The 21,480-nt window shown below is 36.0% G+C and overlaps 1 protein-coding gene across 3 annotated transcripts in view; it reads right to left on the reverse strand.

Annotated features, from left to right (window-relative positions):
* HCRTR2 (hypocretin receptor 2) overlaps positions 1–21,480 on the reverse strand; it is a 108,650-nt gene that overhangs the window by 28,931 nt on the left and 58,239 nt on the right. For all 3 annotated transcript variants that reach the window (XM_078055219.1, XM_078055220.1, XM_078055221.1), the window contains 2 exons: positions 11,000–11,178; positions 3,115–3,358 (listed from right to left, as the gene is read on the reverse strand). In XM_078055219.1, the coding sequence (XP_077911345.1) occupies positions 3,115–3,358; positions 11,000–11,178 (423 nt within the window). The remainder of the gene's footprint in view (positions 1–3,114; positions 3,359–10,999; positions 11,179–21,480) is intronic.

Consider the following 21,480-nt stretch of genomic DNA (forward strand, 5'->3'; position numbering starts at 1 on the left):
TATTTCACAACAAATTTTTAAAAATTGGGCTAAATGTTTTTGGACTTAGATGTTTGAACTTCAGAGAGCCAACACTGTAAAATGTAATTTCCTATGGACTTTTTAGGTTGTGACTATCACACACATGTCCGAATTTTAACATTTTAAGCTGAACATGGATTTCTAAATAGCCTACATAAACAAAGCTTATACTATGTAAAACATTATAATAAACAGTCTAATGATCAAAATGATAAGAACTTACTTTAATTCTTTCATATTCTTCTTGAAAACATTAAGTGATTAACAATTTCATTTAATATTCAAAAAGTTAATTTCATAAATTTTATTGTTTGATTTTGTGGATGATAAACTCAATTTTGTATTGCTTAATTTAAGCCTTTATAATCATGTTAAGTAATTGTGGGTTAATATAAAATCATTTTCAAATAGTTTTCCTAAATTACTTCTGAAGGCTGAGTTTAGATTTTTAAATATTCAACAGTAGGGGCTCCTGGGTGGCTCAGTTAGTTAAGTGACCAACTCTTGTTTGAGCCCCAGATCCGGCTCTGTGCCCAGCACAGAGCGGGCTTAAGATTCTCTCTTCCTCTCCCTCTGCCCCTGCCCCTGCTTGTGCTTTCTCTCCCCCGTCTCTCTTTCACTAAATAAATAGAATAAATAAAATCTTTAACAAACAAACAAATAAATAAATATTCAATAGTTGCTGGCTTTTTTAAGAAAATGTCTCTGCTACAGCTAGATAATAAAATGCTAAAGTTTGAAATGAGTTTTAGATATTTACATTTTTTGCTCAAAGTAATTAGAAAATGATGTAGCTATTTATTTAATCAGAATAACTGACAGGATTCCCTAACTCTGCAATCGTTTTTGCTAATGAAGGTGAATGCTACTTGATTAAAAAAAAAAGAAAGAAAAGCTTATAAAAGCAGTCCACAAACTTATCAACTAATTACCAAAATATTTTAGAGAAAATACTATTGATACATGTTAAATAATAGGTGGGTATTTTAATCTATCATTTTCATAAACTTAAAGTATCCAACTTTTGAGTTGAAAGCTTAGATTTAAATATACTTCTTTGCTTCATAATCTGCAAATCATTTATGGCTCAATTTCGTCATTAATTAACTAACACATTCTGATCAAAAGATTTTTAGGCTGTTTTCCAGATAGAATTCATTGTATAAGAATTGCATAAGACATGTCACAATTGGTCCCCAAACCACCTTCTTTCCAAACACACTTCTTTAGACCGCATATCCCTACATGACAGAAACTAGAGGTTTGGGAGAGTGCTCTTATATGGGTTTCTTGCTTCTTGGACACCCTTTCCCCTCTTTTCTTCTACAAGGGATAGTGCTCTTATATGGGTTTCTTGCTTCTTGGACACCCTTTCCCCTCTTCCCTGTCTGGAGAATTTCTCCTCATCTTTAATTCTTTGCTGAAATGTTAGCAGCTCCTTTGTAATCTTTTGTTCAAATGGCCAGGACTGAGTTTGTTCTCTCATTTGTGTTCCCACCACTTTGTATACCAGTATATTAAAATACTAATCACACTATAAACATTTGTTTATTTGCCTTTCAGTCTCACTACATGGAATGTGTTTCCCTAGGCAGAATCTATTTCTCTCCAGGTTGGCATAATTCCTGGCATATCCTAAGTACTCAAGATGTTATTTGAACATTAAATAAATGGGACTTAAGACTCTTAAGAAATACTCTTACCATTTTGGAATTTTCCATTCCTTTTGTTTTTGTCTACATCATTAATGGGGAAAATTGGGAAAAGATAAAGATGATCCAGAGAAAATACAGCAAGTGAATTGCAAAAAAAAAAAAAAAGAAAGGAAGGGGAAATCTCAATTTCAAAAAGGGCTAGTTAGTTTTTGGGATAAGAGACACAGTAAACTGTGAAATTTTAGTTAATATAGAACTTTGGATAATATATGAAAAATAATCCCAGGGTCTTTTAAATTTTATCTTGTTGTAGTGAAACATACACCTAATTTTTCAGTTCCTGCCTTTTTGCTTTTCAGTGTTCCAAATCAAAGTATCAAGGTAGGAGTTCATATAAATTCAAAGATTCAAATACTCAAAAATACCAGCTCCATAAGCAACCCATGGAGTATCCTGCTTTTGTTAATACATTTCTAATGCGCATTAATGTACATCTGTCTAGTAAACAAATGCTTTCCTAATGATTAAGTTTCCTAACTATGAGCCATTGTTATATATTTATCCAGATGAGGATAGATCCATTTTCCTCAAATTTAATGTAATAATTTTGTAACTAGTACATGACACACTAAAATGCAGGATTAGTTGATTTCCTGTCATTCTTTGCTGTGTCCAGGTTTATGCCATCATCAGGCATTGATAGAAGTGTTTCCACTATTACAGAAAAACCTTCAAAGGCAGCCACTGAGAGTTTTGAACCAAAGGAGCATAAGGCCTCCAAACTTCTGCTTGTTTAAATTTAACTGCCATACATATCAGACTGGAAAACAAAAAGGATTCATAATTAATATAATTCTTAAATCAGAAAATAATTATGCCAGTGATAGCTTATCAGCTTAATATGTTATGAATAAACATAGCATATGGAGATAATTTGACTCAGAGAAGAGCATAGGTCCACATACTCAACTCCAGTCAGGTTTCCAAGCAGGATATGGTTTAAAATGAAAATTCCCAGTTGTATCTGAAGCCCATTAAGAAACTTAACACTTGAGGCAATATAACCTCGTACTATCTTGTAAAATGTTAATCATTCCAGAATACGTTATTTGGATCGTATAAACGGCCTTTTCTGTTTTGGAGAATTTAAGAAAAGCTGACATAGTCAAATCTGAATTATAGGAAAAGCCTTCCTTTCGTTCCCTATCTGAAAAATGTGAAAACAAGCTAACTGTGCATAGTAGTTCCAAAGGACCAAGTAGGTGGAACTACTATGTGAAATTGTTTTGGGTTTCAACCTGGTTTTCATGCTTTTGCAAAACGATATTAACAGGTGTCAATAAAATGCACAAGGCCAGCTTTATAATGGCTATGCAAATCAAATTTTTAGTTTGCATATGTAATATCAATGTCAGCTTATGGGCCATAATGTACTCACCGCCCCAGCGCTCATCACACACTGTAAAGAGAGTGGTTTTATTGGCTAAGCCAGGGAGCATGGTGCTGCACTCCATGACGATGGCCTGAGGAATCATTATAATGCAGGAGACAATCCAGATGATGACAATGCTATTCCTGGCCCTCTTGGCTGTGCTCTTAAACATCAAAGGGTGACAGATCGCATACCATCGATCCAAGGCAATGCAGCTCAGTGTGAGGACAGACACTGACACTGACACGGTCTAGAGAGGAAAAAGAACATAGGACAAGAGAAACCCTTGGTGTTAAATGGATCATTCTTAATGTACTTACCGTAGAAGAGAAAGGGTCACACAGATAATCAGATTCAAAGTTGTAAGAAAATATTTCACATAACGTTTTTTACCAAATAATATAATATTAAAAATATATTAGGGAAAACATATTTCCTATGAAACATGATAAAGGTGCTATGAAAACATTGCAATCACTTTATGCCAAATGTGTTATATGACATGTCTTGCTTTTAAAATAACCATGAAAGACTATGGACTCTGAGAAACAAACAGAGTTTTAGAGGGAGGGGAGGGGGGATTGGTTAGCCCGGTGATGGGTATTAAGGAGGGCACGTACTGCATGGAGTGCTGGGTGTTATACAAAAAAAAATGGATCGTGGATCACCGCATCAAAAACTGATGATGTATAGTGACTAACATAACACAATAAAATTAAAAAAATTTTTAAAAAGTGGCTAAACACCTTAAAAAATATCATATAGAAATTTGATTGCAATGCATTTAATTAGCATTTTTTAAAAATTATGGATACCTCAGTCTATATTTTCAAATAACAAGGCTATTTGTACATTGGTTCATTTCCAGCATGTTGCACCCAAAGGCAGGAGTTACGTTAGAAGCAAATTCTGTATAGATCTCCTCACCAGAGTTTGCTTATTGCTGGTGTAAGCAACTCACCTCTAAAACTCAAACAGGTTCACCTAGTCCAGATTTCCATAATTAATGCCATCACAAGTGATACTTTAACTTGGAACTTTAAGGAAATAGTAAAGATACATGTTAAGCATGCCTATACCCACATAATCAGTTTATGTAATTATATGTAATGTAACTCCTATCCTGGATGAATCATTGATTCTGGTATCACTCTCAAAATCCCATCTTTAAAAAGAAACCTCATTCCCTTTTCCTTTCTTCTTAGTACTTACAATAAATATTATGTGATATAGTACAATTATTTTTGTTTAAATTATTTATTGTCTGCCTTCTCTATCGGAACAAAACTCTGTAGCAGGAGGGACTGCTACTGTTTTTATTTGTTTATTCTCACAACTGTGTCCCCAGTACCTGGCACAATGTTTGATGTGCTTAATAATTTTTTTTGAGTTAAGGAATAGTTATAAGTGTCAATCTAAGGTAATAAAGGTGGTCCGGTCCTCTCTCTCATTTTTCTGTCCTGGTTGTATTGATCCCACTCTATGTGGAAGGGTAGCCATCTCTGTTTCTTAGCTCAGGACCTTCTTTGTGGATGCATTGACTTTGGGTGCATATGACTGAAAAGGATCTAAGAGCCTGGGCAGTACAGGAGAAAGGTCTCTGGGCTAAGTGTCATGATGACCAACCTGTTTTCGCTTCCCACCAGCTAGGTGTGCAGTGTTGGCTTACCCATTTTGTAGGGTTTTTTTAAAAGATTTATTTATTTATTTGAGAGAGAGAGAGTACACATGTATATGTGACAGGCAGGAGGCAGAGGGAGAGAATCTCAAGCAGACTCCCTGCTGAGCCCGGAACCTGACATGGGGCTCAATCTCATGACCCATGAGATCATGACCTGAGCAGAAATCATGAGTTGGGCACTTAACCGACTGAGCTACTCAGGCACTCCATCCATTTTACAGTTTTAAGCCAAATGCTTATGTGTTGTTATTTTTTTCTGTTAAATGAGTGAAACTGACAGGATACAATTCTTGTTACTCTGATTCTTTTGATTCTAATCGGAGGGGGAGACGAACCATGAGAGACTATGGACTCTGAGAAACAAACTGAGGGTTCTAGAGGGGAGGGTGGTGGGGGGATGGGTTAGCCCGGTGATGGGTATTAAAGAGGGCACGTTCTGCATGGAGCACTGGGTGTTATACATAAACAATAAATCATAGAACACTACATCAAAAACTAATGATGTAATGTATGGTGATTAACATAACATAAAAAAAAAGGCAGTATAGTTGAAATCAATTCTGCAACCAGGTTTCCTGGGCATGAATCCCACCTCACTTGATAAGTGTATGATCTTGGGTAAGTTCCTTAACCTCTCTATACCTTGGTTTTCTCATCTGTAAAACTGGATGATAATAGTACCCAACCATGGAATTATAGGGAGAGTCAGTTGAGATGTGAAATGACTAGGCCTGGCCTGCCCCATAAATGCTATGTAGGTGGTTGTTATTACTTATTATGATTATGGCAATGATTATGGTGATTATACTATTACTTATCTCTTCCATTCTCAAGCTTGGCAGTCTAGCTTTTAATTAGAATGGACTGCTTTTTAGTGAGGAAAAAAAAATCACAGAAATTACAAGTAAAAGCCTAAACTATGCTAAATTCTTGGAGGTTTAATTGCATTTTAAATGTAACTTTACAGGCTGAACTCTATCAGAGAGGGTTTAGATGGGTTGATGACTCCTGAGAATTACTTGGTCCATCTTAGAGCTGATTCATGTGTCCTTCTCAAACCAACGCTTTTCCTTCCAACTCCCATTTTTCCCCCATAAATATGCCAAGCACTCAGGACCCCTCAATACTATTGGTAACTTGGGAATAGAACTGTGGTAGCCTAGATTTGCACAGCCGACCTTTCATAGTTGCTGGGCCGGGGCTATATTTGTCCAATCTAGCTATCAGAAGTGTAAAATGCTCAGCAAGGCTTAGTGATTTATCATTCATGAATTCTAATCGACATGGGTGAATGGGATAGAAGTAACATGGCTCAAATTAAAAAGTCATTTCTAGTATTTTCCTTTACTATTAAATAGTAATTATCACTTAAAAACAGTTCGCTTGAAAGACTGCCATCCAGTGACAACAGTGAGCCAAAGAGCAGTGGTTCTCTGTTATGTGGCTACATGAGAGAATATGCTGACATGGTTAATCTAATAGTAGAATTCATTGAATGGACCCTTGGCAATTGGTGATTTAATATTCACTGTTTGACTAGTGTATTTGCTGGTGCATAATACACACTAGCGTCCAATTCACAACATTTTCTTGGGGGGTATATAAAATGGCATTTTATCCCAAGTGATTACAAATGACAGTTTCTTGCTGCTTTCACTTCTAGGAGTGCACTTCTGTGTGCCTTTTTCATTTAGAGTTTGATATTAGCGTAAATCAACCTGGTAGCAAATCATTTGAGAATGAGTCCAGTGGAGATTATGAATGTTATAAACGAAGTGGGATAAGATGATGTGAACTTCTGCTGTTAGGTGCTTGACCTTTCACCTATACTGTGGGCACCCTCTAGTCTGGGCAATGCCGGAGACTTGCTTCAGTAGATGATGAGTCTGTTCTATGCTAGCATATAGCTATGACAAAAAGGCCTCAGAGATCCATGGCAAGTAGAAATGGAAATTTGGGGGCACCTGGCAGACTCAGTCGGTACAGCATGAGACTCTTGATCTTGGGGTTGTTTGAACCCCACACTGGGTACAGAGATTACTTAAAAATTTTTAAAAACTAAAAAAAAGAAGAAAGAAAAGAAACAGAAATTTTGCCATATCACAGATTTGGATATAGGCACTGAAAGATTGGAAGGTGGGAAAGTATGACTGAGAGTGAAGGAGCCTATTCCGCCACCCACCACCCACCACCTCCATTTCAGGCGGCTTTTTGTTCTTCTTTTCCTGACATTTCCTATGTAGAGCTTCTTCTGCAGTTGAAAAAAAAGTCACTCTGAAAAAGTAGCCAACTGCTCCTATAAGTGTGAGAAGAAAAATGAAGTATGTTATAATTTTCTAAGAAATTCATGTTAATTATTCTGTAAATAGTCCAGTAAATGTTAATGGTCTTGGATTTACAGAATTATTAAAGATACAAAAGGGTCATTTGAATTATTCAGCTAAGCTTTATTACATTTGTGAGATTTTTAGGATTTTTGAGCATTTTGTGAATTGTTATTGTAGATCAGTCATAAACCTAAAGGTTGTATTATATTCTATTCAGAAGAAAAAAATGGCATATAAGTCATAGAAAATTAATGCATGTTCAATGAATCTTAAATACAACCGAATAACCTTAAAATCTGGCTGGATAAACATTTTTGTAATAATTTTTTAAGCATTCAGTGGGACATAAGTTTCATATCAGGGACAAAAGCCATCAGTTTCAGAATATCACAACTAAGGGAAAACAACTTCAAATTTGAATGAATGGCTTATTGTCCATTGATATTGCTCATTCCATTTGGGGAAATTCTATGGAAAATGGGCAATAAATGTTGAGAGAATTTGGAGATACTAGTTTTACCAGTGCCCCAAGTTTTTTGTGCATTTATAACTTTTCATCAAGAAGTAATGCTGAATGAGGTAATGAATGGATCTAGTCTTTTTTCATCTTACTCAGATCTTGTGGTTACTCAGTAGTTTTCCTTGGCCTATGGAGGAGAGAATCAACTGAGATCTTGACTAGACAGGACACTATAGAGAAGGAAACAAAATCTCTCAGGAAATGAAGATGTTTCATCACTGTAGGACTTGCTAATAAGTTGTGCTAAATGCAATTGTACTGTCAATAACTTTAAGAGAGACCCATGCCCTGCATCACTCACTGGATACACACTGCATCCAGTCTGTCCTTGAGTGCTCATAGGAGAGTCTGGAATACCTGGTATATAAGAAGTTATCATTGTGCTTTAGAGCAGAACTATACCTACTACAGGGTGATGCACTCCTCCCTCATCACCCCACTGTTCATTGAGGAATCTTCTGGTTTGTAGAGAGAGCATAGAATATTCTCACTTAGCCAATAGAAGAATCTGGACAACTGCCTGTATCTTGAAACTTAAGATGATCCCTCAAATTTTCCCCTGGGTGGTTATTAAAACCAAGAGATGGTAAAATATTAGAATTCTGGGCTATTTGCAATTTCTCCAGTGTCTCCATGCAAAACCATAAGACCAATTTCTTACTGATTTTTTTAAATAAGGATACTTACCTTTGTTGCTCAATGTACTATTTATCTCAAAACAGAAAAAGTTACTGAATTTTATTTTTGTAACACATTCATGGTTTTCATCTGACTGACACAAACTAAACTTATAGCTAATGTTTGCAAAAAAGCTTATAATGTCCGTGGCATTTTATACTTTCTATACTGTCAATGATGTCTAATCTAATCTTAAAAATTATCACTTTTACTTATGAGGTTATTGAAGAACTATTGGGGTAAAGATCTCTTCATAACACTTCAGATCCAAAAGCTTAATCAATATAATTTCTAGCAATGGGTTATTTGTGTCTCCTCCAACTTTTGTTTTTTATTAAAACTTTACTTTGGGGATACATTTAAGATCACAGCAAAATTGAGAACATACAGAGATTTCCCATATACTCCCTGTCTCTCCCATTATCAGCATCCCTCCACCAGAGGGGTACATCTCTTACAATTGATGAACCTACATTGATACATCATAATCATCAGAAGTCCATAGTTTATATTGTGGTTCACTCTTAGTGGTGTACATTCTATGTGTTTAGAAAAATGTATAATGACATATATCCACCATTATACTATCATAATCTGTGCTTATCACTTCCTACCTCTGGCAACCATTTATCTTTTTACTGTCTCTCTAGTTTTGCCTTTTCCAGAATGTCATATTATTGAAATCATACAATATGTAGCCTTCTCAGCTTGGGCTTCTTTTACTTAGTAATAAGCATTTAAGTTCCCCCATGTCTTTTCATGGCTTGACAGTTCATTTCATTTTAGCGCTGAATAATATTCTACTGTCTGGATGTACCACAGTATATTTATCCATTCACCTACTGAAGGACATCTTGGTTGCATCTAAGTTTTGGTGATTGTGAATAAAGCTGCTGTAAACATTTGTATGCAAGTTTTTGTGTAGACATAAGTTTTCAGCTGTAAATACCAAGGAATGCAACTGTTGGATCATATGAAGAGAGTATGTACAGTTTTATAAGAAAACTCCCAGAGTGTGTATCAAAGTGGCTGTACCATCAGCAATAAATGAGAGCTCCTGTTATTCCACATCCTCACCAGCATTTGGTGTTGTCAGTGTTCCAAAATGTGGCCATTCTAATAGGTATAAGGTGGTATTTCATTGTTATTTTAATTTGCATTTTGCTGATGATATATGATGAGGAGCATCTTTTCATACACTTCTTTGCCATCTGTATATCTTATTTGGTGAAGTCCTGTTAATGTCTTTGGCCCATTTTTTTATTGAGTTATTTGTTTCCTTATTGTTGAGTTTTAAGAGTTCTTTGTATGTTTTGGATGTCAGTCCTTTATTATATGTATCTTTTGAAAATATTTTCTCCTGGGTCTTTGTCTTCCCATTCTCTTGTCTTTCACAGAGTAGAAGGTTTTACATTTAGTGAAGTTGGCTTATCAATTATTTCTTTCAAGGAACATGCCTTTGGTGTTGTATCTAAAAAGTCATCAATGTAACCAAGATCATCTAGGTTTTCTTCTTTGTTATCTTATAGGAGTTTTATAGTTTTACATTTTATACTCAGGTCTACAATACATTCTGAGTTTTTGTGAAGGGTGTAAGGTCTGTGTCTAGATTTTTTTTTTTTTTTTGCATGTCCAATTGTTCTACCTGAACCAATTTCTCATTATTGGGAGCATATTTTCATCCCTTCCAAATACTGTGATCACCATCTGGGAGACCGGATGGAGTAGAGAATGTGGGGTGGAGGATGGTTACAGGAAGACAAGCAGGGAATGGCATGATCTCATTCACTGTCCAATTGCTAAAGGGAATCCATCTCTTTGAGGGCTGTGGCTATGGCCACTAGCTTGAAAACATTTCACTTTCAAAGATTTAGAACTATCAGAATATCCACAACAAAAGTATTCTCTGAAAGCATCTGTTCTCAATTTCTTATAGGACAATTCACTTAGAAAAGCTACTTTCACACAGAACAATAAAATGTCTAATGATGTTGATGAGGATGATGACTGATGTTTGTTGAGAATAGACTATATTTTTATAAGATCATCATCTGCCAGAGAGTAATCACTATGCCAAGTAATTTATATAAATTAGCTAAGGAAAATGTCATAACCATAGGAGTTAGCTATAATTAAAATTATTATCCTTCTCTAATAAGTGAATCACAAAGAGCTTGTGTATTTGGCTCAATAGCATACATTCAATAAATAGCAGAACAGAGATTCCAAACCTGGTAGCATGATTCAGAACCAACGCTAAAGTCTGTTCACTGCATTGCTTTGATCACATAGCTTTAATTTCTCGTGTGAAACAAAACCACTTATAAAAATAGACAGACCTTGCTTATTTGAACTAGAAGAGGCTCAATCATTAATTTGTTCAATTTCCTTATTTTACAGTGGGAAAATTTGAAATCAGAGAAATAAAAGGTTTGTTCAGCATCTAATGATGACTTGAGGATTCTGTTGTTTTATTTTTTACCCAGAACTTAACTTATTTACCCAAAAATTATCAAGTATTACTTTTCTTAAGTTTGCTAATTCCAGAAGCAGGTATATTTCTCTCTTAGCTCACTAATTAATTTACCAGATGATTAGAACTGAAAATACTTTTCAATCCTTAATTGAAAATACTTTTTCAGTAGCTTCTGTGTTTGGATAAAAAGAAGTGTGAAAGACAATTACCTGTAAATATGGAATAACTTTACAGAGGGACTGTCCAAAGAACCAGGTCTCAGTGATGTCTACCACCAATGTGGCTGGAAGGCAGGTAATGGTCACGAGCACATCAGCCAGAGAAAGGTTGACTATGAAGTAGTTGGTTACCGTCCTCATGTGGTGGTTCTTCCACACTGCCACACAAACTAATTTGGGGGAAAAAAAAAGAATAGTTACTATTAAGGACTAAATATTTTTGTCCTTACAAAATTTAGGTTGAAATCCTAACACCCAGTGTGATGGTATTAAGTGGTGGGTCTTTAGGAGGTGAATAGATCATGGTGTTAGAGCCCACAAGAATGGGATTAGTGCCATTATAAAACGGATCCCAGAGAAATCCTTTGACTCTCCCACCATCTGAGGACAAAGTGAAAAAAACTGCTGGCTATAAATCAGGAAACTGGCCCTCACCAGACATTGAATCTGCTACAGCCTTGATCTTGGACTTCTCAGATTCCAGAACTGTGAGAGATACATTTATGTGGTTTATAAGCCACTAGTTTATGGTATTCTGGTTATAGCAGCCCAAATAGACTAAGACAGTAACTATACAAAGAAAATAGGTACTGATTAGGAAACACTGCCAAGCTAATTAATGCTCCTGTAAAGACCACAAATAAATATTGAAAAAGGAAGATGATTTAAGGCTGTACTGTTTTCATTGAATCAGTCAGTTTGTGTGAATGCTGAATCCATGCTTACCATCAGTTCATTTACCTTACAAGGCATTTCTCAATGGATCATAAGACTGCATTAATTTCTACTTGATTTTGAATTGTGATTCCCAGAAGTTGAGGAACAATCTTTGATTCTTCTTTCTATTCCCTCAGTGCTCAGCATGTAGCAGAGAGTCAAGAAATATTTACTGGAGTGAGATGAATTAGGAGCTAGCTATTTTCAATGAACTGAGTGTTTGCCTCAACCATGACGTTTAACCTATCTACTCCCAAACTCTGCATTTGGAACTTTTAATTGATGAGGTTTAAAAGACAAAAGCCAACAATTTTTCAGGCCCTATTATTAGCAAACACTGAGCTATATGGTTCATATACTTAGGTCATTTAAGCTTGACAATCCCAAGGGAAGACATTGTTACCATCATTTTATATATGCAGTAATTGAGACACAGGGAATTCATGGAGCTTGGCTAGGGACAAATGGCTCATAAAGCACAGAACTACAGCTACAACTAGGGATTCAACACCAAGTGAAGTGTTGCTTTTTTGTTGGCGGGGGTGGTGAACTAGTTATAACAAAGCACATATATACTCTAGAGACTCAGTCCTCTTTCCTCTCTATTACTCTGGATGGCCTCTAAACATCACCTCAAATCAAACACATTTTTCAATACTTTCTGGGTTGAGCCTTCATTGCCTTTCAGCTTATCTTTATTTTTAAAAGCCGTTCTATCTTGGGCGCCTGGGTGGCTCAGTTGGTTAAGCGACTGCCTTCGGCTCAGGTCATGATCCTGGAGTCCCTGGATCGAGTCCCGCATTGGGCTCCCTGCTCAGCAAGGAGCCTGCTTCTCCCTCCAACCCTCCCCCCTCTCATGTACTCTCTCTCTCTCTCTCATTTTCGCTCTCTCAAATAAATAAATAAATCTTAAAAAAAAAAAAAAAGCCGTTCTATCTTATTCAGTTGCTCTTTATGGAAAGAACATCCAGTTCCCCAATTCTCTGTTTTTCTCTGTGTGGTGTATCCAAAGGTTACATAATCACTGGCTCAAGAATTATATAGGTGTAAGCCCTGTTACCCACATCTATTGATGGGTTGCTTCACTGACAGTAACTGCAAATTTGCCTTGGGTATCACCAACCTGTCAGAGCTGTCACCTATGCACCCAAATGATGCAGTGATTGTGGAAAAATAAAAGCACATTTTGTTAAATTTAAGTCACTAAGTAAAGATTTCTTTTTGACAATTATGTACCACTTATTAAGAGTTTCATATGCTGAAGAAACTGAAATTATCTTCCAGTCACCAGCATATGCTAATTTAATAAAATCCCTGAATTCCTGAGGATTTAATTTTGAAAACTTCACATCTTTCTCTAATTCCAGAACATTAGTACCCAAAAACTCAGATGAACTTTATTAGGGTAAACTGTAGTCTTTACTATTTGAAAGTGATAATGCTGAATGATTTACTTCCCAGAAACACTTGAAGACACACACACACACACATACACACACACACACACACAGGCACACTCTCAGTTGACTAGCACATTATCATGGCTTGTTATGAGAAAATTGATATAAGTCTCACACCACTGATATTTAGTCAACAAATGGTCCAAATGGTACAATTTTGGATCCAGGAAAGAAAGTAAGACTTAAAAAAATATAAGCAGTTCTAGATTGACTCCTAATTCTCCGTATTTTGGAAGTGAGGCAATGATGGAAAGAGAGTGTTGATGCATTATGACTAGCTAATATGAGAAAAGTATATTTTCAGGAAATATTTCTATACTATTTACTATGTGTCATGCCCTGTTCTAAGCAATGTAATTACTATTACTATCCCTGCTTAACAGTTGTGAAACTGAGGCTAGAGAGGTTAAGGAAACTACCTAAGGACAAATAGTTTGTAAGTGGTAGAGCTTAGATTTAAATCTTATCCAATGTGCTATGCTATCTTAATATACCTTTTTTTAGTATAGTTGATACACAATGTTACATTAGTTTCAGGTATACCACTTAGTGATTTGTCATGTGTATACATTATGTTATGTTCACCACAAATGTGGCTATGCCATCTGCCTTGTTACATTACTATTACAATATCATTGACTGTATTCCTTAGGCTCTGCCTTTTAGTCCCATGATTTACTCATTCCATAACTGGTGGCCTGTTACATCTGATAAGGGGTTAATATCCAAAATACATAAAGAACTTATACAACTCAACACCAAAACAACAATCTGATTTAAAAATGGGCAGAGGAGCTGAATAGTCATTTTTCCAAAGAAGACATACAGATGGCCAACAGCCACATGAAAAGATGCTCCACATCACTAATTGTCAGGGAAATACAAATCAAAACCACAATGAGATATCATCTCATACCTGTTAGAATGGTTAAAATAGAAAAATACAAGAAAGAGAGATTGGAAGATAGCAGTGGAGTAGGAGGAACCTAGGCTCACCCTGTCCCACAAATACAACTAGATAACTTTCAAATCATCCTAAATACCCCATAAATCAACATGAAGACTGGAGAACAAACTCCACAATTAAAGGTAGAGAAGAGGCCACATCAAAGAGGGTAGGAAATGCAGAGATGAAGTTTGTGAGAGAAACAGATCATGGTCAATGTGGTGGGGAGGGAGTCACAGCTGCAAAGAAGGCTAGAGACAGACTAGCACACAAGGGAGTGCATGGGGAAAACAAATCCCCATAGCAATTAGGGTGGAAAGCAAGAGGGGCTGAATTTTTTGAGTTCTTGCAAACAGCAGGGCTTAAAGCCTGGAGTTTTAAAGGTGAGGGGGCTTGGCTGGGATAGAGCCTGGAAGACATTGGGGCTGCTCTTAGAGAAAAGGAAAGGCAAATAGCCTGAAGACATACAGCATGGAACCAGTTATCTGAAGTGCACCTGGGGCACAGGTTATTCATTCATCTCAGAGCATGTTCCAAAGAGGCAGCATTCATGGAGAGACACTTCCAGGAACAAAGGAACTGAGTAATGCCATTTCCCTCCCCCATCCCTTAGCATAAATACAGGGCTACCTGTGGGAAGCAGCACAGTGTCCACACTGCTACCTAACTTGCTTATACCAAGACCCACATCACACTCCAGTGGAACTGCCCTTCTTAGTCATGCTCATCTCAGTCCCAGCATGGTGCCCACCTCCCCCTCACCCCGAGAAACTGGCTCAAACCCTTGCTCACACTGTGTTTCCCAATGCAGGAGTTTTGCAGAGCTTCAGTTCTAGAGGCCACTGTGACAGAACTTACTTCACAAACAGACCAGAGTACACCTAGTTAAAATATGCTACATTTTGGCCAGGGACCAAACACTGCCCACAATGGGCAATGAGAGCTTCTGCAGATGACTGGCCTGAAGGACAAAGCAGCCAGGACAAAACAGCAGAGCACACACAGCACACATGGAAACACTCCTGAAAGCACCAGGCCCTGGAGAACACGGGACACTACACAGCAAGGCACTACATGACCTCTTTTTCATAAGGCCATTACCTTCAAGAATAGGAGATGTAGCTGACTTTCTTAACACACAGAAAAAGCCACAGAGACTTAGACAAAATGAGGAAGGAAGACAGAGAAATTTATCCCAAATGAAAGAACAGGACAAGGCCATAGCTGGAGATCTAAGCAAAACAGATATAAGTAACATGTCTGATAGAGAATTTAAAGTAATGATCACAAGGATACTCAATGGACTTGAGAAGAGTAGAAGACATGAAAGAGATCTTTAACACAAAGATAAGAAATAACATAGCAGAGAGAAAGGGCTCAATAAACAAAATGAGAAACATGCTTGATGGAATGAACACTAGGCTGAAAGAGGTAGAAGAATGAATTAAGGACCTAGAAGACAGAGTAATGGAAAGTAATCAAGCTGAACAAAAGAGAGAGAAAAAAAATACTTATGCAAAATGATACTAGACTTAGGGAACCCAGTGACTCCATCAAATGTAATAACATTCAGATTACAGGAGTCCCAGAAGAAGAAGAGAGAAAAGAGGGCAGAAAATTTATTTGAAGAAATAATAGCTGAAAACTTCCCTAATTGGGGGAAGGAACAGATATCCGGATCCAGGAGGCACAGAGAACTCCCATCAAAATCAACAAAAGCAGATCCACACCAAGACATATTGTAACTAAATTGGCAAAATATAGTGATAAAGAAAAAAATTTAAAAGCAGGAAGACAAGGGGCAGCTGGGTGGCTCAGTCATTAAGCATCTGCCTTCGGCTCAGGTCATGATCCCTGGGTCTTGGGATCGAGCCCTGCATCAGGCTCCCGGATCTGCAGGAGGCTTTCTTCTACCACTCCCACTCTCCCTGCCTGTGTTTCCTCTCTCACTGTGTCTCTCTCTGTCAAATAAATAAAATCTTTATAAAAAAATAAGTAAAAGCAGGAAGACAAAAGAAGACAGTAACTTATAGTAGAAAACCCATAAGGCTAGCAGAGGATTTTTCAGCAGAAACTTTCAAAGCCAGAGGGGAGTGGCATGATATATTCAAAGTGCTGAATGGGAAAAATCTGCAGCCAAGAATAGTCTATCCACCAAGGTGATCATCCAGAATAGAAGGAGAGATAAAGAGTTTCCCAGACAAACAAAAACTAAAGGAGTTCATGATCACTAAACCAGCCCTGTAAGAAATACTAAAGGGTACACTTTGAGGGTAAAGGAGAGACCAAGAGTGATAGTACAAAGGTAGGGAACACAAACATAAAAACAATAAAAATGAATATTTCTGTAAAAAATCTGTCAAAGAATTCACAAAATAGAAGAATGTAAAACATAATAATATATACCTAAAATGTGGAAAGGACAGGAGTAAAAATGTGTTCAAACTTAAAAGACCATGAAATTAATATAGATTGCTATATGCAGAAGAGGTTATATACAAACCTAATGGTAACCATATATCAAAAACCACTAATAAATATACAAAGAATAGAGAGAAAGAAATCCAAATGTATCACTGAAGAAAATCAACAAAACATGAAAGAGAGAAAGATAAAAAAGATTCAGAGAAAATCTTCAGAAACAACCACAAAATAAGTAACAAAATGACAATAAATATATATCTATCAATAATTACTTTGACTGTAAATGGACTAAAAGCTTCAATCAAAAGGCATGGGGTGACAAAATCGATACGCCATCTATACCCTGCCTACAAGAGACTCATTTTAGACCTAAAGACACCTGAAGATTGAAAGTGAGAGGGTGGATGGGGGTGCCTGGGTGGCTCAGATGGTTAAGTGTCTGCCTTTTGCTCAGGTCATGATCCCAGGGTCCTGGGATTGAGCCCCATGCTGGGCTTCCTGCTTCTCCCTCTCCTCCCCACTTGTGTTCTCTCTCACTACTTCTGTCTCTCTCAAATAAATAAAAAAAAAGTAAGTGAGAGGATGGAGAAACATCTATCATGCAAATGGCTGTCAAAACAAAGTCAGAGTAGCAATACTTATATCAGACAAAATAGACTTTAAAACAAACATTGTAATAAGAGACAAAGGACACTACATAATAACAAAGGGGACAATACAATAAGAAGATATAAAAATTGTGAATATTTATGTACCCAACATAAGAGCACCCAAATACATTAAACAGTTAATAACAAACACAAAGGAACTAATCGGTAATAATACAATAATAGTAGGGGACTTCAACACCCCACTTACATCAATGGACAGGTCATCTACACAGAACATCAACAAGAAAACAATGGCTTTGAATGACTAGAATAAATGGATATACCAGATATATTCAGAACATTCCATCCTAAAACAGCAGAATTCACATTCTTTTCAAGTGCACATGTAACATTCTCCAGAATAGATCACATATTAGTCCACAAAACAAGCCTCAACAAATTCAAAAAACTGAAGTAATACCATTCATCTTTTCTGACTACAATGCTATGAAACTAGAAATCAATCACAAGAAAAAATCTGAAAAGACCACAAATAGTTGGAGGTTAAATAACATGCTTCTAAACAATGAATGAGTCAACCAGGAAATAAAATAAATAAAAAGTACATGGAAACAAATGAAAATGAAAACACAATGGTCCAAAACATTTCCGATGCGGCAAAATTGGTTCTAAAAGGGAAGTTTATAGCAATACAGGCCTACCTCAAGAAGCAAGAAAAATCTCAACAACATAAACTGGCATCTAAAGAAGCTATGAAAAGAATAACAAAAATTCTAAAACCTTCAGAAGGAAAAAATAATAAAGATTAGAGCAGAAATAAATGATATAGAAACTAAAAAAAAAAATTGAACAGATTAATGAAATCAGAAGCTGGTTCTTTGAAAAAGTCAGTAAAATTGATAAACCTCTAGCCAGATCAATCAAGAAAAAAAAAAAAGGGAAAGGACCCAAATTAATAAAATCACAAAGGAGAAAAGAGAAAAACAATACAACAGTAATACAATTATAAGAGAATATTATGAAAAACTATATATCAACAAATTGGACAAGGAAAAGAAATGAATAAATTCCTAGAAACATATAAACTACCAAAACTGAAACAGGAAGAAATAGAAAATTTGAAAGACCAATTACCAGCAGGGAAATTGAATCAGTAATCAAAAAATTTCCAACAAACAAAAGTACAGGACCAGATGGTTTTACAGGCAAATTCTGTCAAACATTTAAAGAAGAATTAATACCTATTATTCTCAAACTATTCCAAAAAATAGAAAAGAAAGGAAAACTTCCAAATTCATTCTTTGAAGTCAGCATTTTCCTGATACCAAAATTGGATAAAGACATCACCAAAAAAGAGAACTACCAGCCAATATCCCTGATGAACATAGATGCAAAAATCCTTAATAAAACACTAGCAAATTGAATCAACAATACATTAAAAAAATCATTCACCACGATCAAGTGGAATTTGTTCCTGGGCTGCAAGGGTGGTTCAATATTCACAAATCAATCAACATGATATACCACATCAATAAGAGAAAGGATAAGAACCATATGATCATTTCAGTAGATTTGGAAAAACCTTTTGACAAAGTACAACATCCATCCACGATAAAAACCCTCAACAAAATAGGTTTAGAAGGAACATAACTCAACATAATAAAGGCCATATATGAAAAACCCACAGTTAACATCATCCTCAATGGGACAAACCTGAGAGCATTCCCCGTACAGTCACAAGAAGACAAGGATGTTCACTGTCATCAATCTTATTCAGCACAGTACTGAAAGTCCTACCTCAGCAATCACACAACAAAAATAAATAAAAGATATACAGATCAGCAAGGAAGAAGTAAAACTTTCACTACTTACAGATGACATGATACTATATATAGAAAACCCAAAAGACACCACCAAAAACTGCAAGAACTAATAAGTGAACTCAGTAAAGTTGCAGGACACAAAATCAATGTACACCAATAATAAAGCAGCAGAAAGAAAATTAAGAACCCAATTTCATTTAAAATTGCATACAAAATAAAAGATACTGAGGAATAAACCTAACCAAAGAGGTAAAAGATCTGTACTCTGAAAACTATAAAACACTGATGAAAGAAATGGAAGATAACACAAAAAAATGGAAAGACATTCTGTGGACTGGAAGAGCAAATATTGTTAAAATGTCTACCCAAAGCAATCTACATATTTAAAGCAATCCCTAGCAAAATTCAAACAGTGTTTTTCACAGAAGTAGAACAAACAATTCTAAAATTTGTAGAGAACCAGAAAAGACCCTGAATAGCCAAAGCAACCTTGAAAAAGAAAAGCAAAGCTGGAGGCATCAAAATTCCAGTCTTCAAATTATATTACAAAGCTGTCTTAATCAAAACAGTATGGTACTGATGCAAAAATAGACACATAGATCAATAGAACAGAGTAGAAAACCCAGAAATGAATCCACAACTATATAATCAATTAATCTTTGACAAAGCAGAAAAGAATATCTAATGGGCTTTTGCCCATTTGAAGACAGCCTCTCAAGAAATAGCATTGGGAAAACTCGTTAGCTACATGCAAAAGAAAGAAACTGGACCATTTTCTTACATCATATACAAAAATAAATTCAAAATGGATTTAAGATCCAAATGTGAGACCTGAAACCATAAAAGTCCTCAAAGAGAACATAGGCAGTAACTTCTTGGACATTGACTGAAGCAACTTTTTTTTAGATAGGTCTCCTGAGGCAAGGGAAACAAAAGCAAAAATAAACTATTGGGACTATATCAAAATCAAAAGCTTCTGCAAAGTGAAGGAAACAATCAACAAAACTAAAAGACAACTTACAGAATAGGAGAAGGTATATGCAGATGAATATCTAACAAACGGTTTGTATCTAAAATTTATAAAGAACTTATAAAACTCAATACCCAAAAACCAGATAATCCAATTAATAAATGGACAGAAGACATGAACAGATATTTCTCCAAAGAAGACATACAGATGGCCAACAGACACATGAAAAGATGTTCATCATCATTTACCTTCAGGGAAATGCAAATCAAAACTACAATGAGGTATCACCTCACACCTGTCAGAATGGTTAAAATCAACAACACAAGAAACAACAGGTATTGGTGAGAATGTGGAGAAAAGGATCATTTGGGCATTCCCACTGTTGGTGCAAATGCAAACTGGTGCAACCATTGTGGAAAATCACACGGAGTTTCCTCAAAAAGTTTTTTTTTTTAATATTTTATTTATTTATTTGACAGAGAGAGAGAGAGAGCGAGAGAGCACTCACAAGCAGGGGGAGTGGCAGGCAGAGGAAGAAGCAGAATCCCTGCGAAGCAGGGAGCCTGAGGTGGGGCTAGATCCCATGACCCTGAAATCATGACCTAAGCCAAAGGCAGACACTTAACTGAGCCACCCTCGCGCCCCATCAAAAACTTAAAAATAAAAGTACCCTATTATCTAGCAATCACACTACTGGATATTTACCCAAAGAATACAAAAACACTAATTCAAAGGGATATATGCACCCTATGTTTATAGCAGCCTTATTTACAATACCCAAACTACAGAAGCAGCCCAAGTGTCCACTGATTAATGAATGAATAAAGAAGATGTGGTACATATATAAAATGAAATATTATTCAGCATAAAAAGAATTAAATCTTGCCATTTGCAATGACGTGGATGGAACTAGAGTATATAATGCTAAGTGAAATAAGTCAGTCAGAGAAAGACACAAAACAAATGAGCAAAGGGGGAAAAAAGAGACAAATCAAGAAACAGATTCTTAATTATAGAGAACAGAGGAGAGCGGGGGCAGTGAGGCATGGGTGAAATAGATGATGGGGATTAAGGAGTGCACTTGTGATGAGCACCAGGTGATGTACGGAAGTATTAAATCACTATATTGCACACTTGAAACTAAAATAACACTATATGTAAACTAACTGGAATTAAAGTAAAAACTTAAAAAGTAAAAAAAAAAAAAGAAAACAAAAAACAAAGAAAAAACAAGTATTGGCGAGGATGCAGAGAAAAAGGAACTCTCATGCACTGTTGGTAAAATGTAATTTGGTACAGCCACAATTTTAAAAAGTATGGAGGTTCCTCAAAAAACTAAAAATAGAAATACCATATGATCCAATAAAATTACACTATTGGGTATTTATCCACATAAAGTGAAAACACTAACTCAAAAAGATATACACACCTTGATTTGAGGGAGAAATCAATACTTACACTTGAAAAAATTTAAACCAAAGTGACATACTGTTCATCTGTTGGTGGTATGACCTGATTAAG

This window comes from Halichoerus grypus, chromosome 9, assembly GCF_964656455.1.
Source record: "Halichoerus grypus chromosome 9, mHalGry1.hap1.1, whole genome shotgun sequence".
Taxonomy (NCBI): domain Eukaryota; kingdom Metazoa; phylum Chordata; class Mammalia; order Carnivora; family Phocidae; genus Halichoerus; species Halichoerus grypus.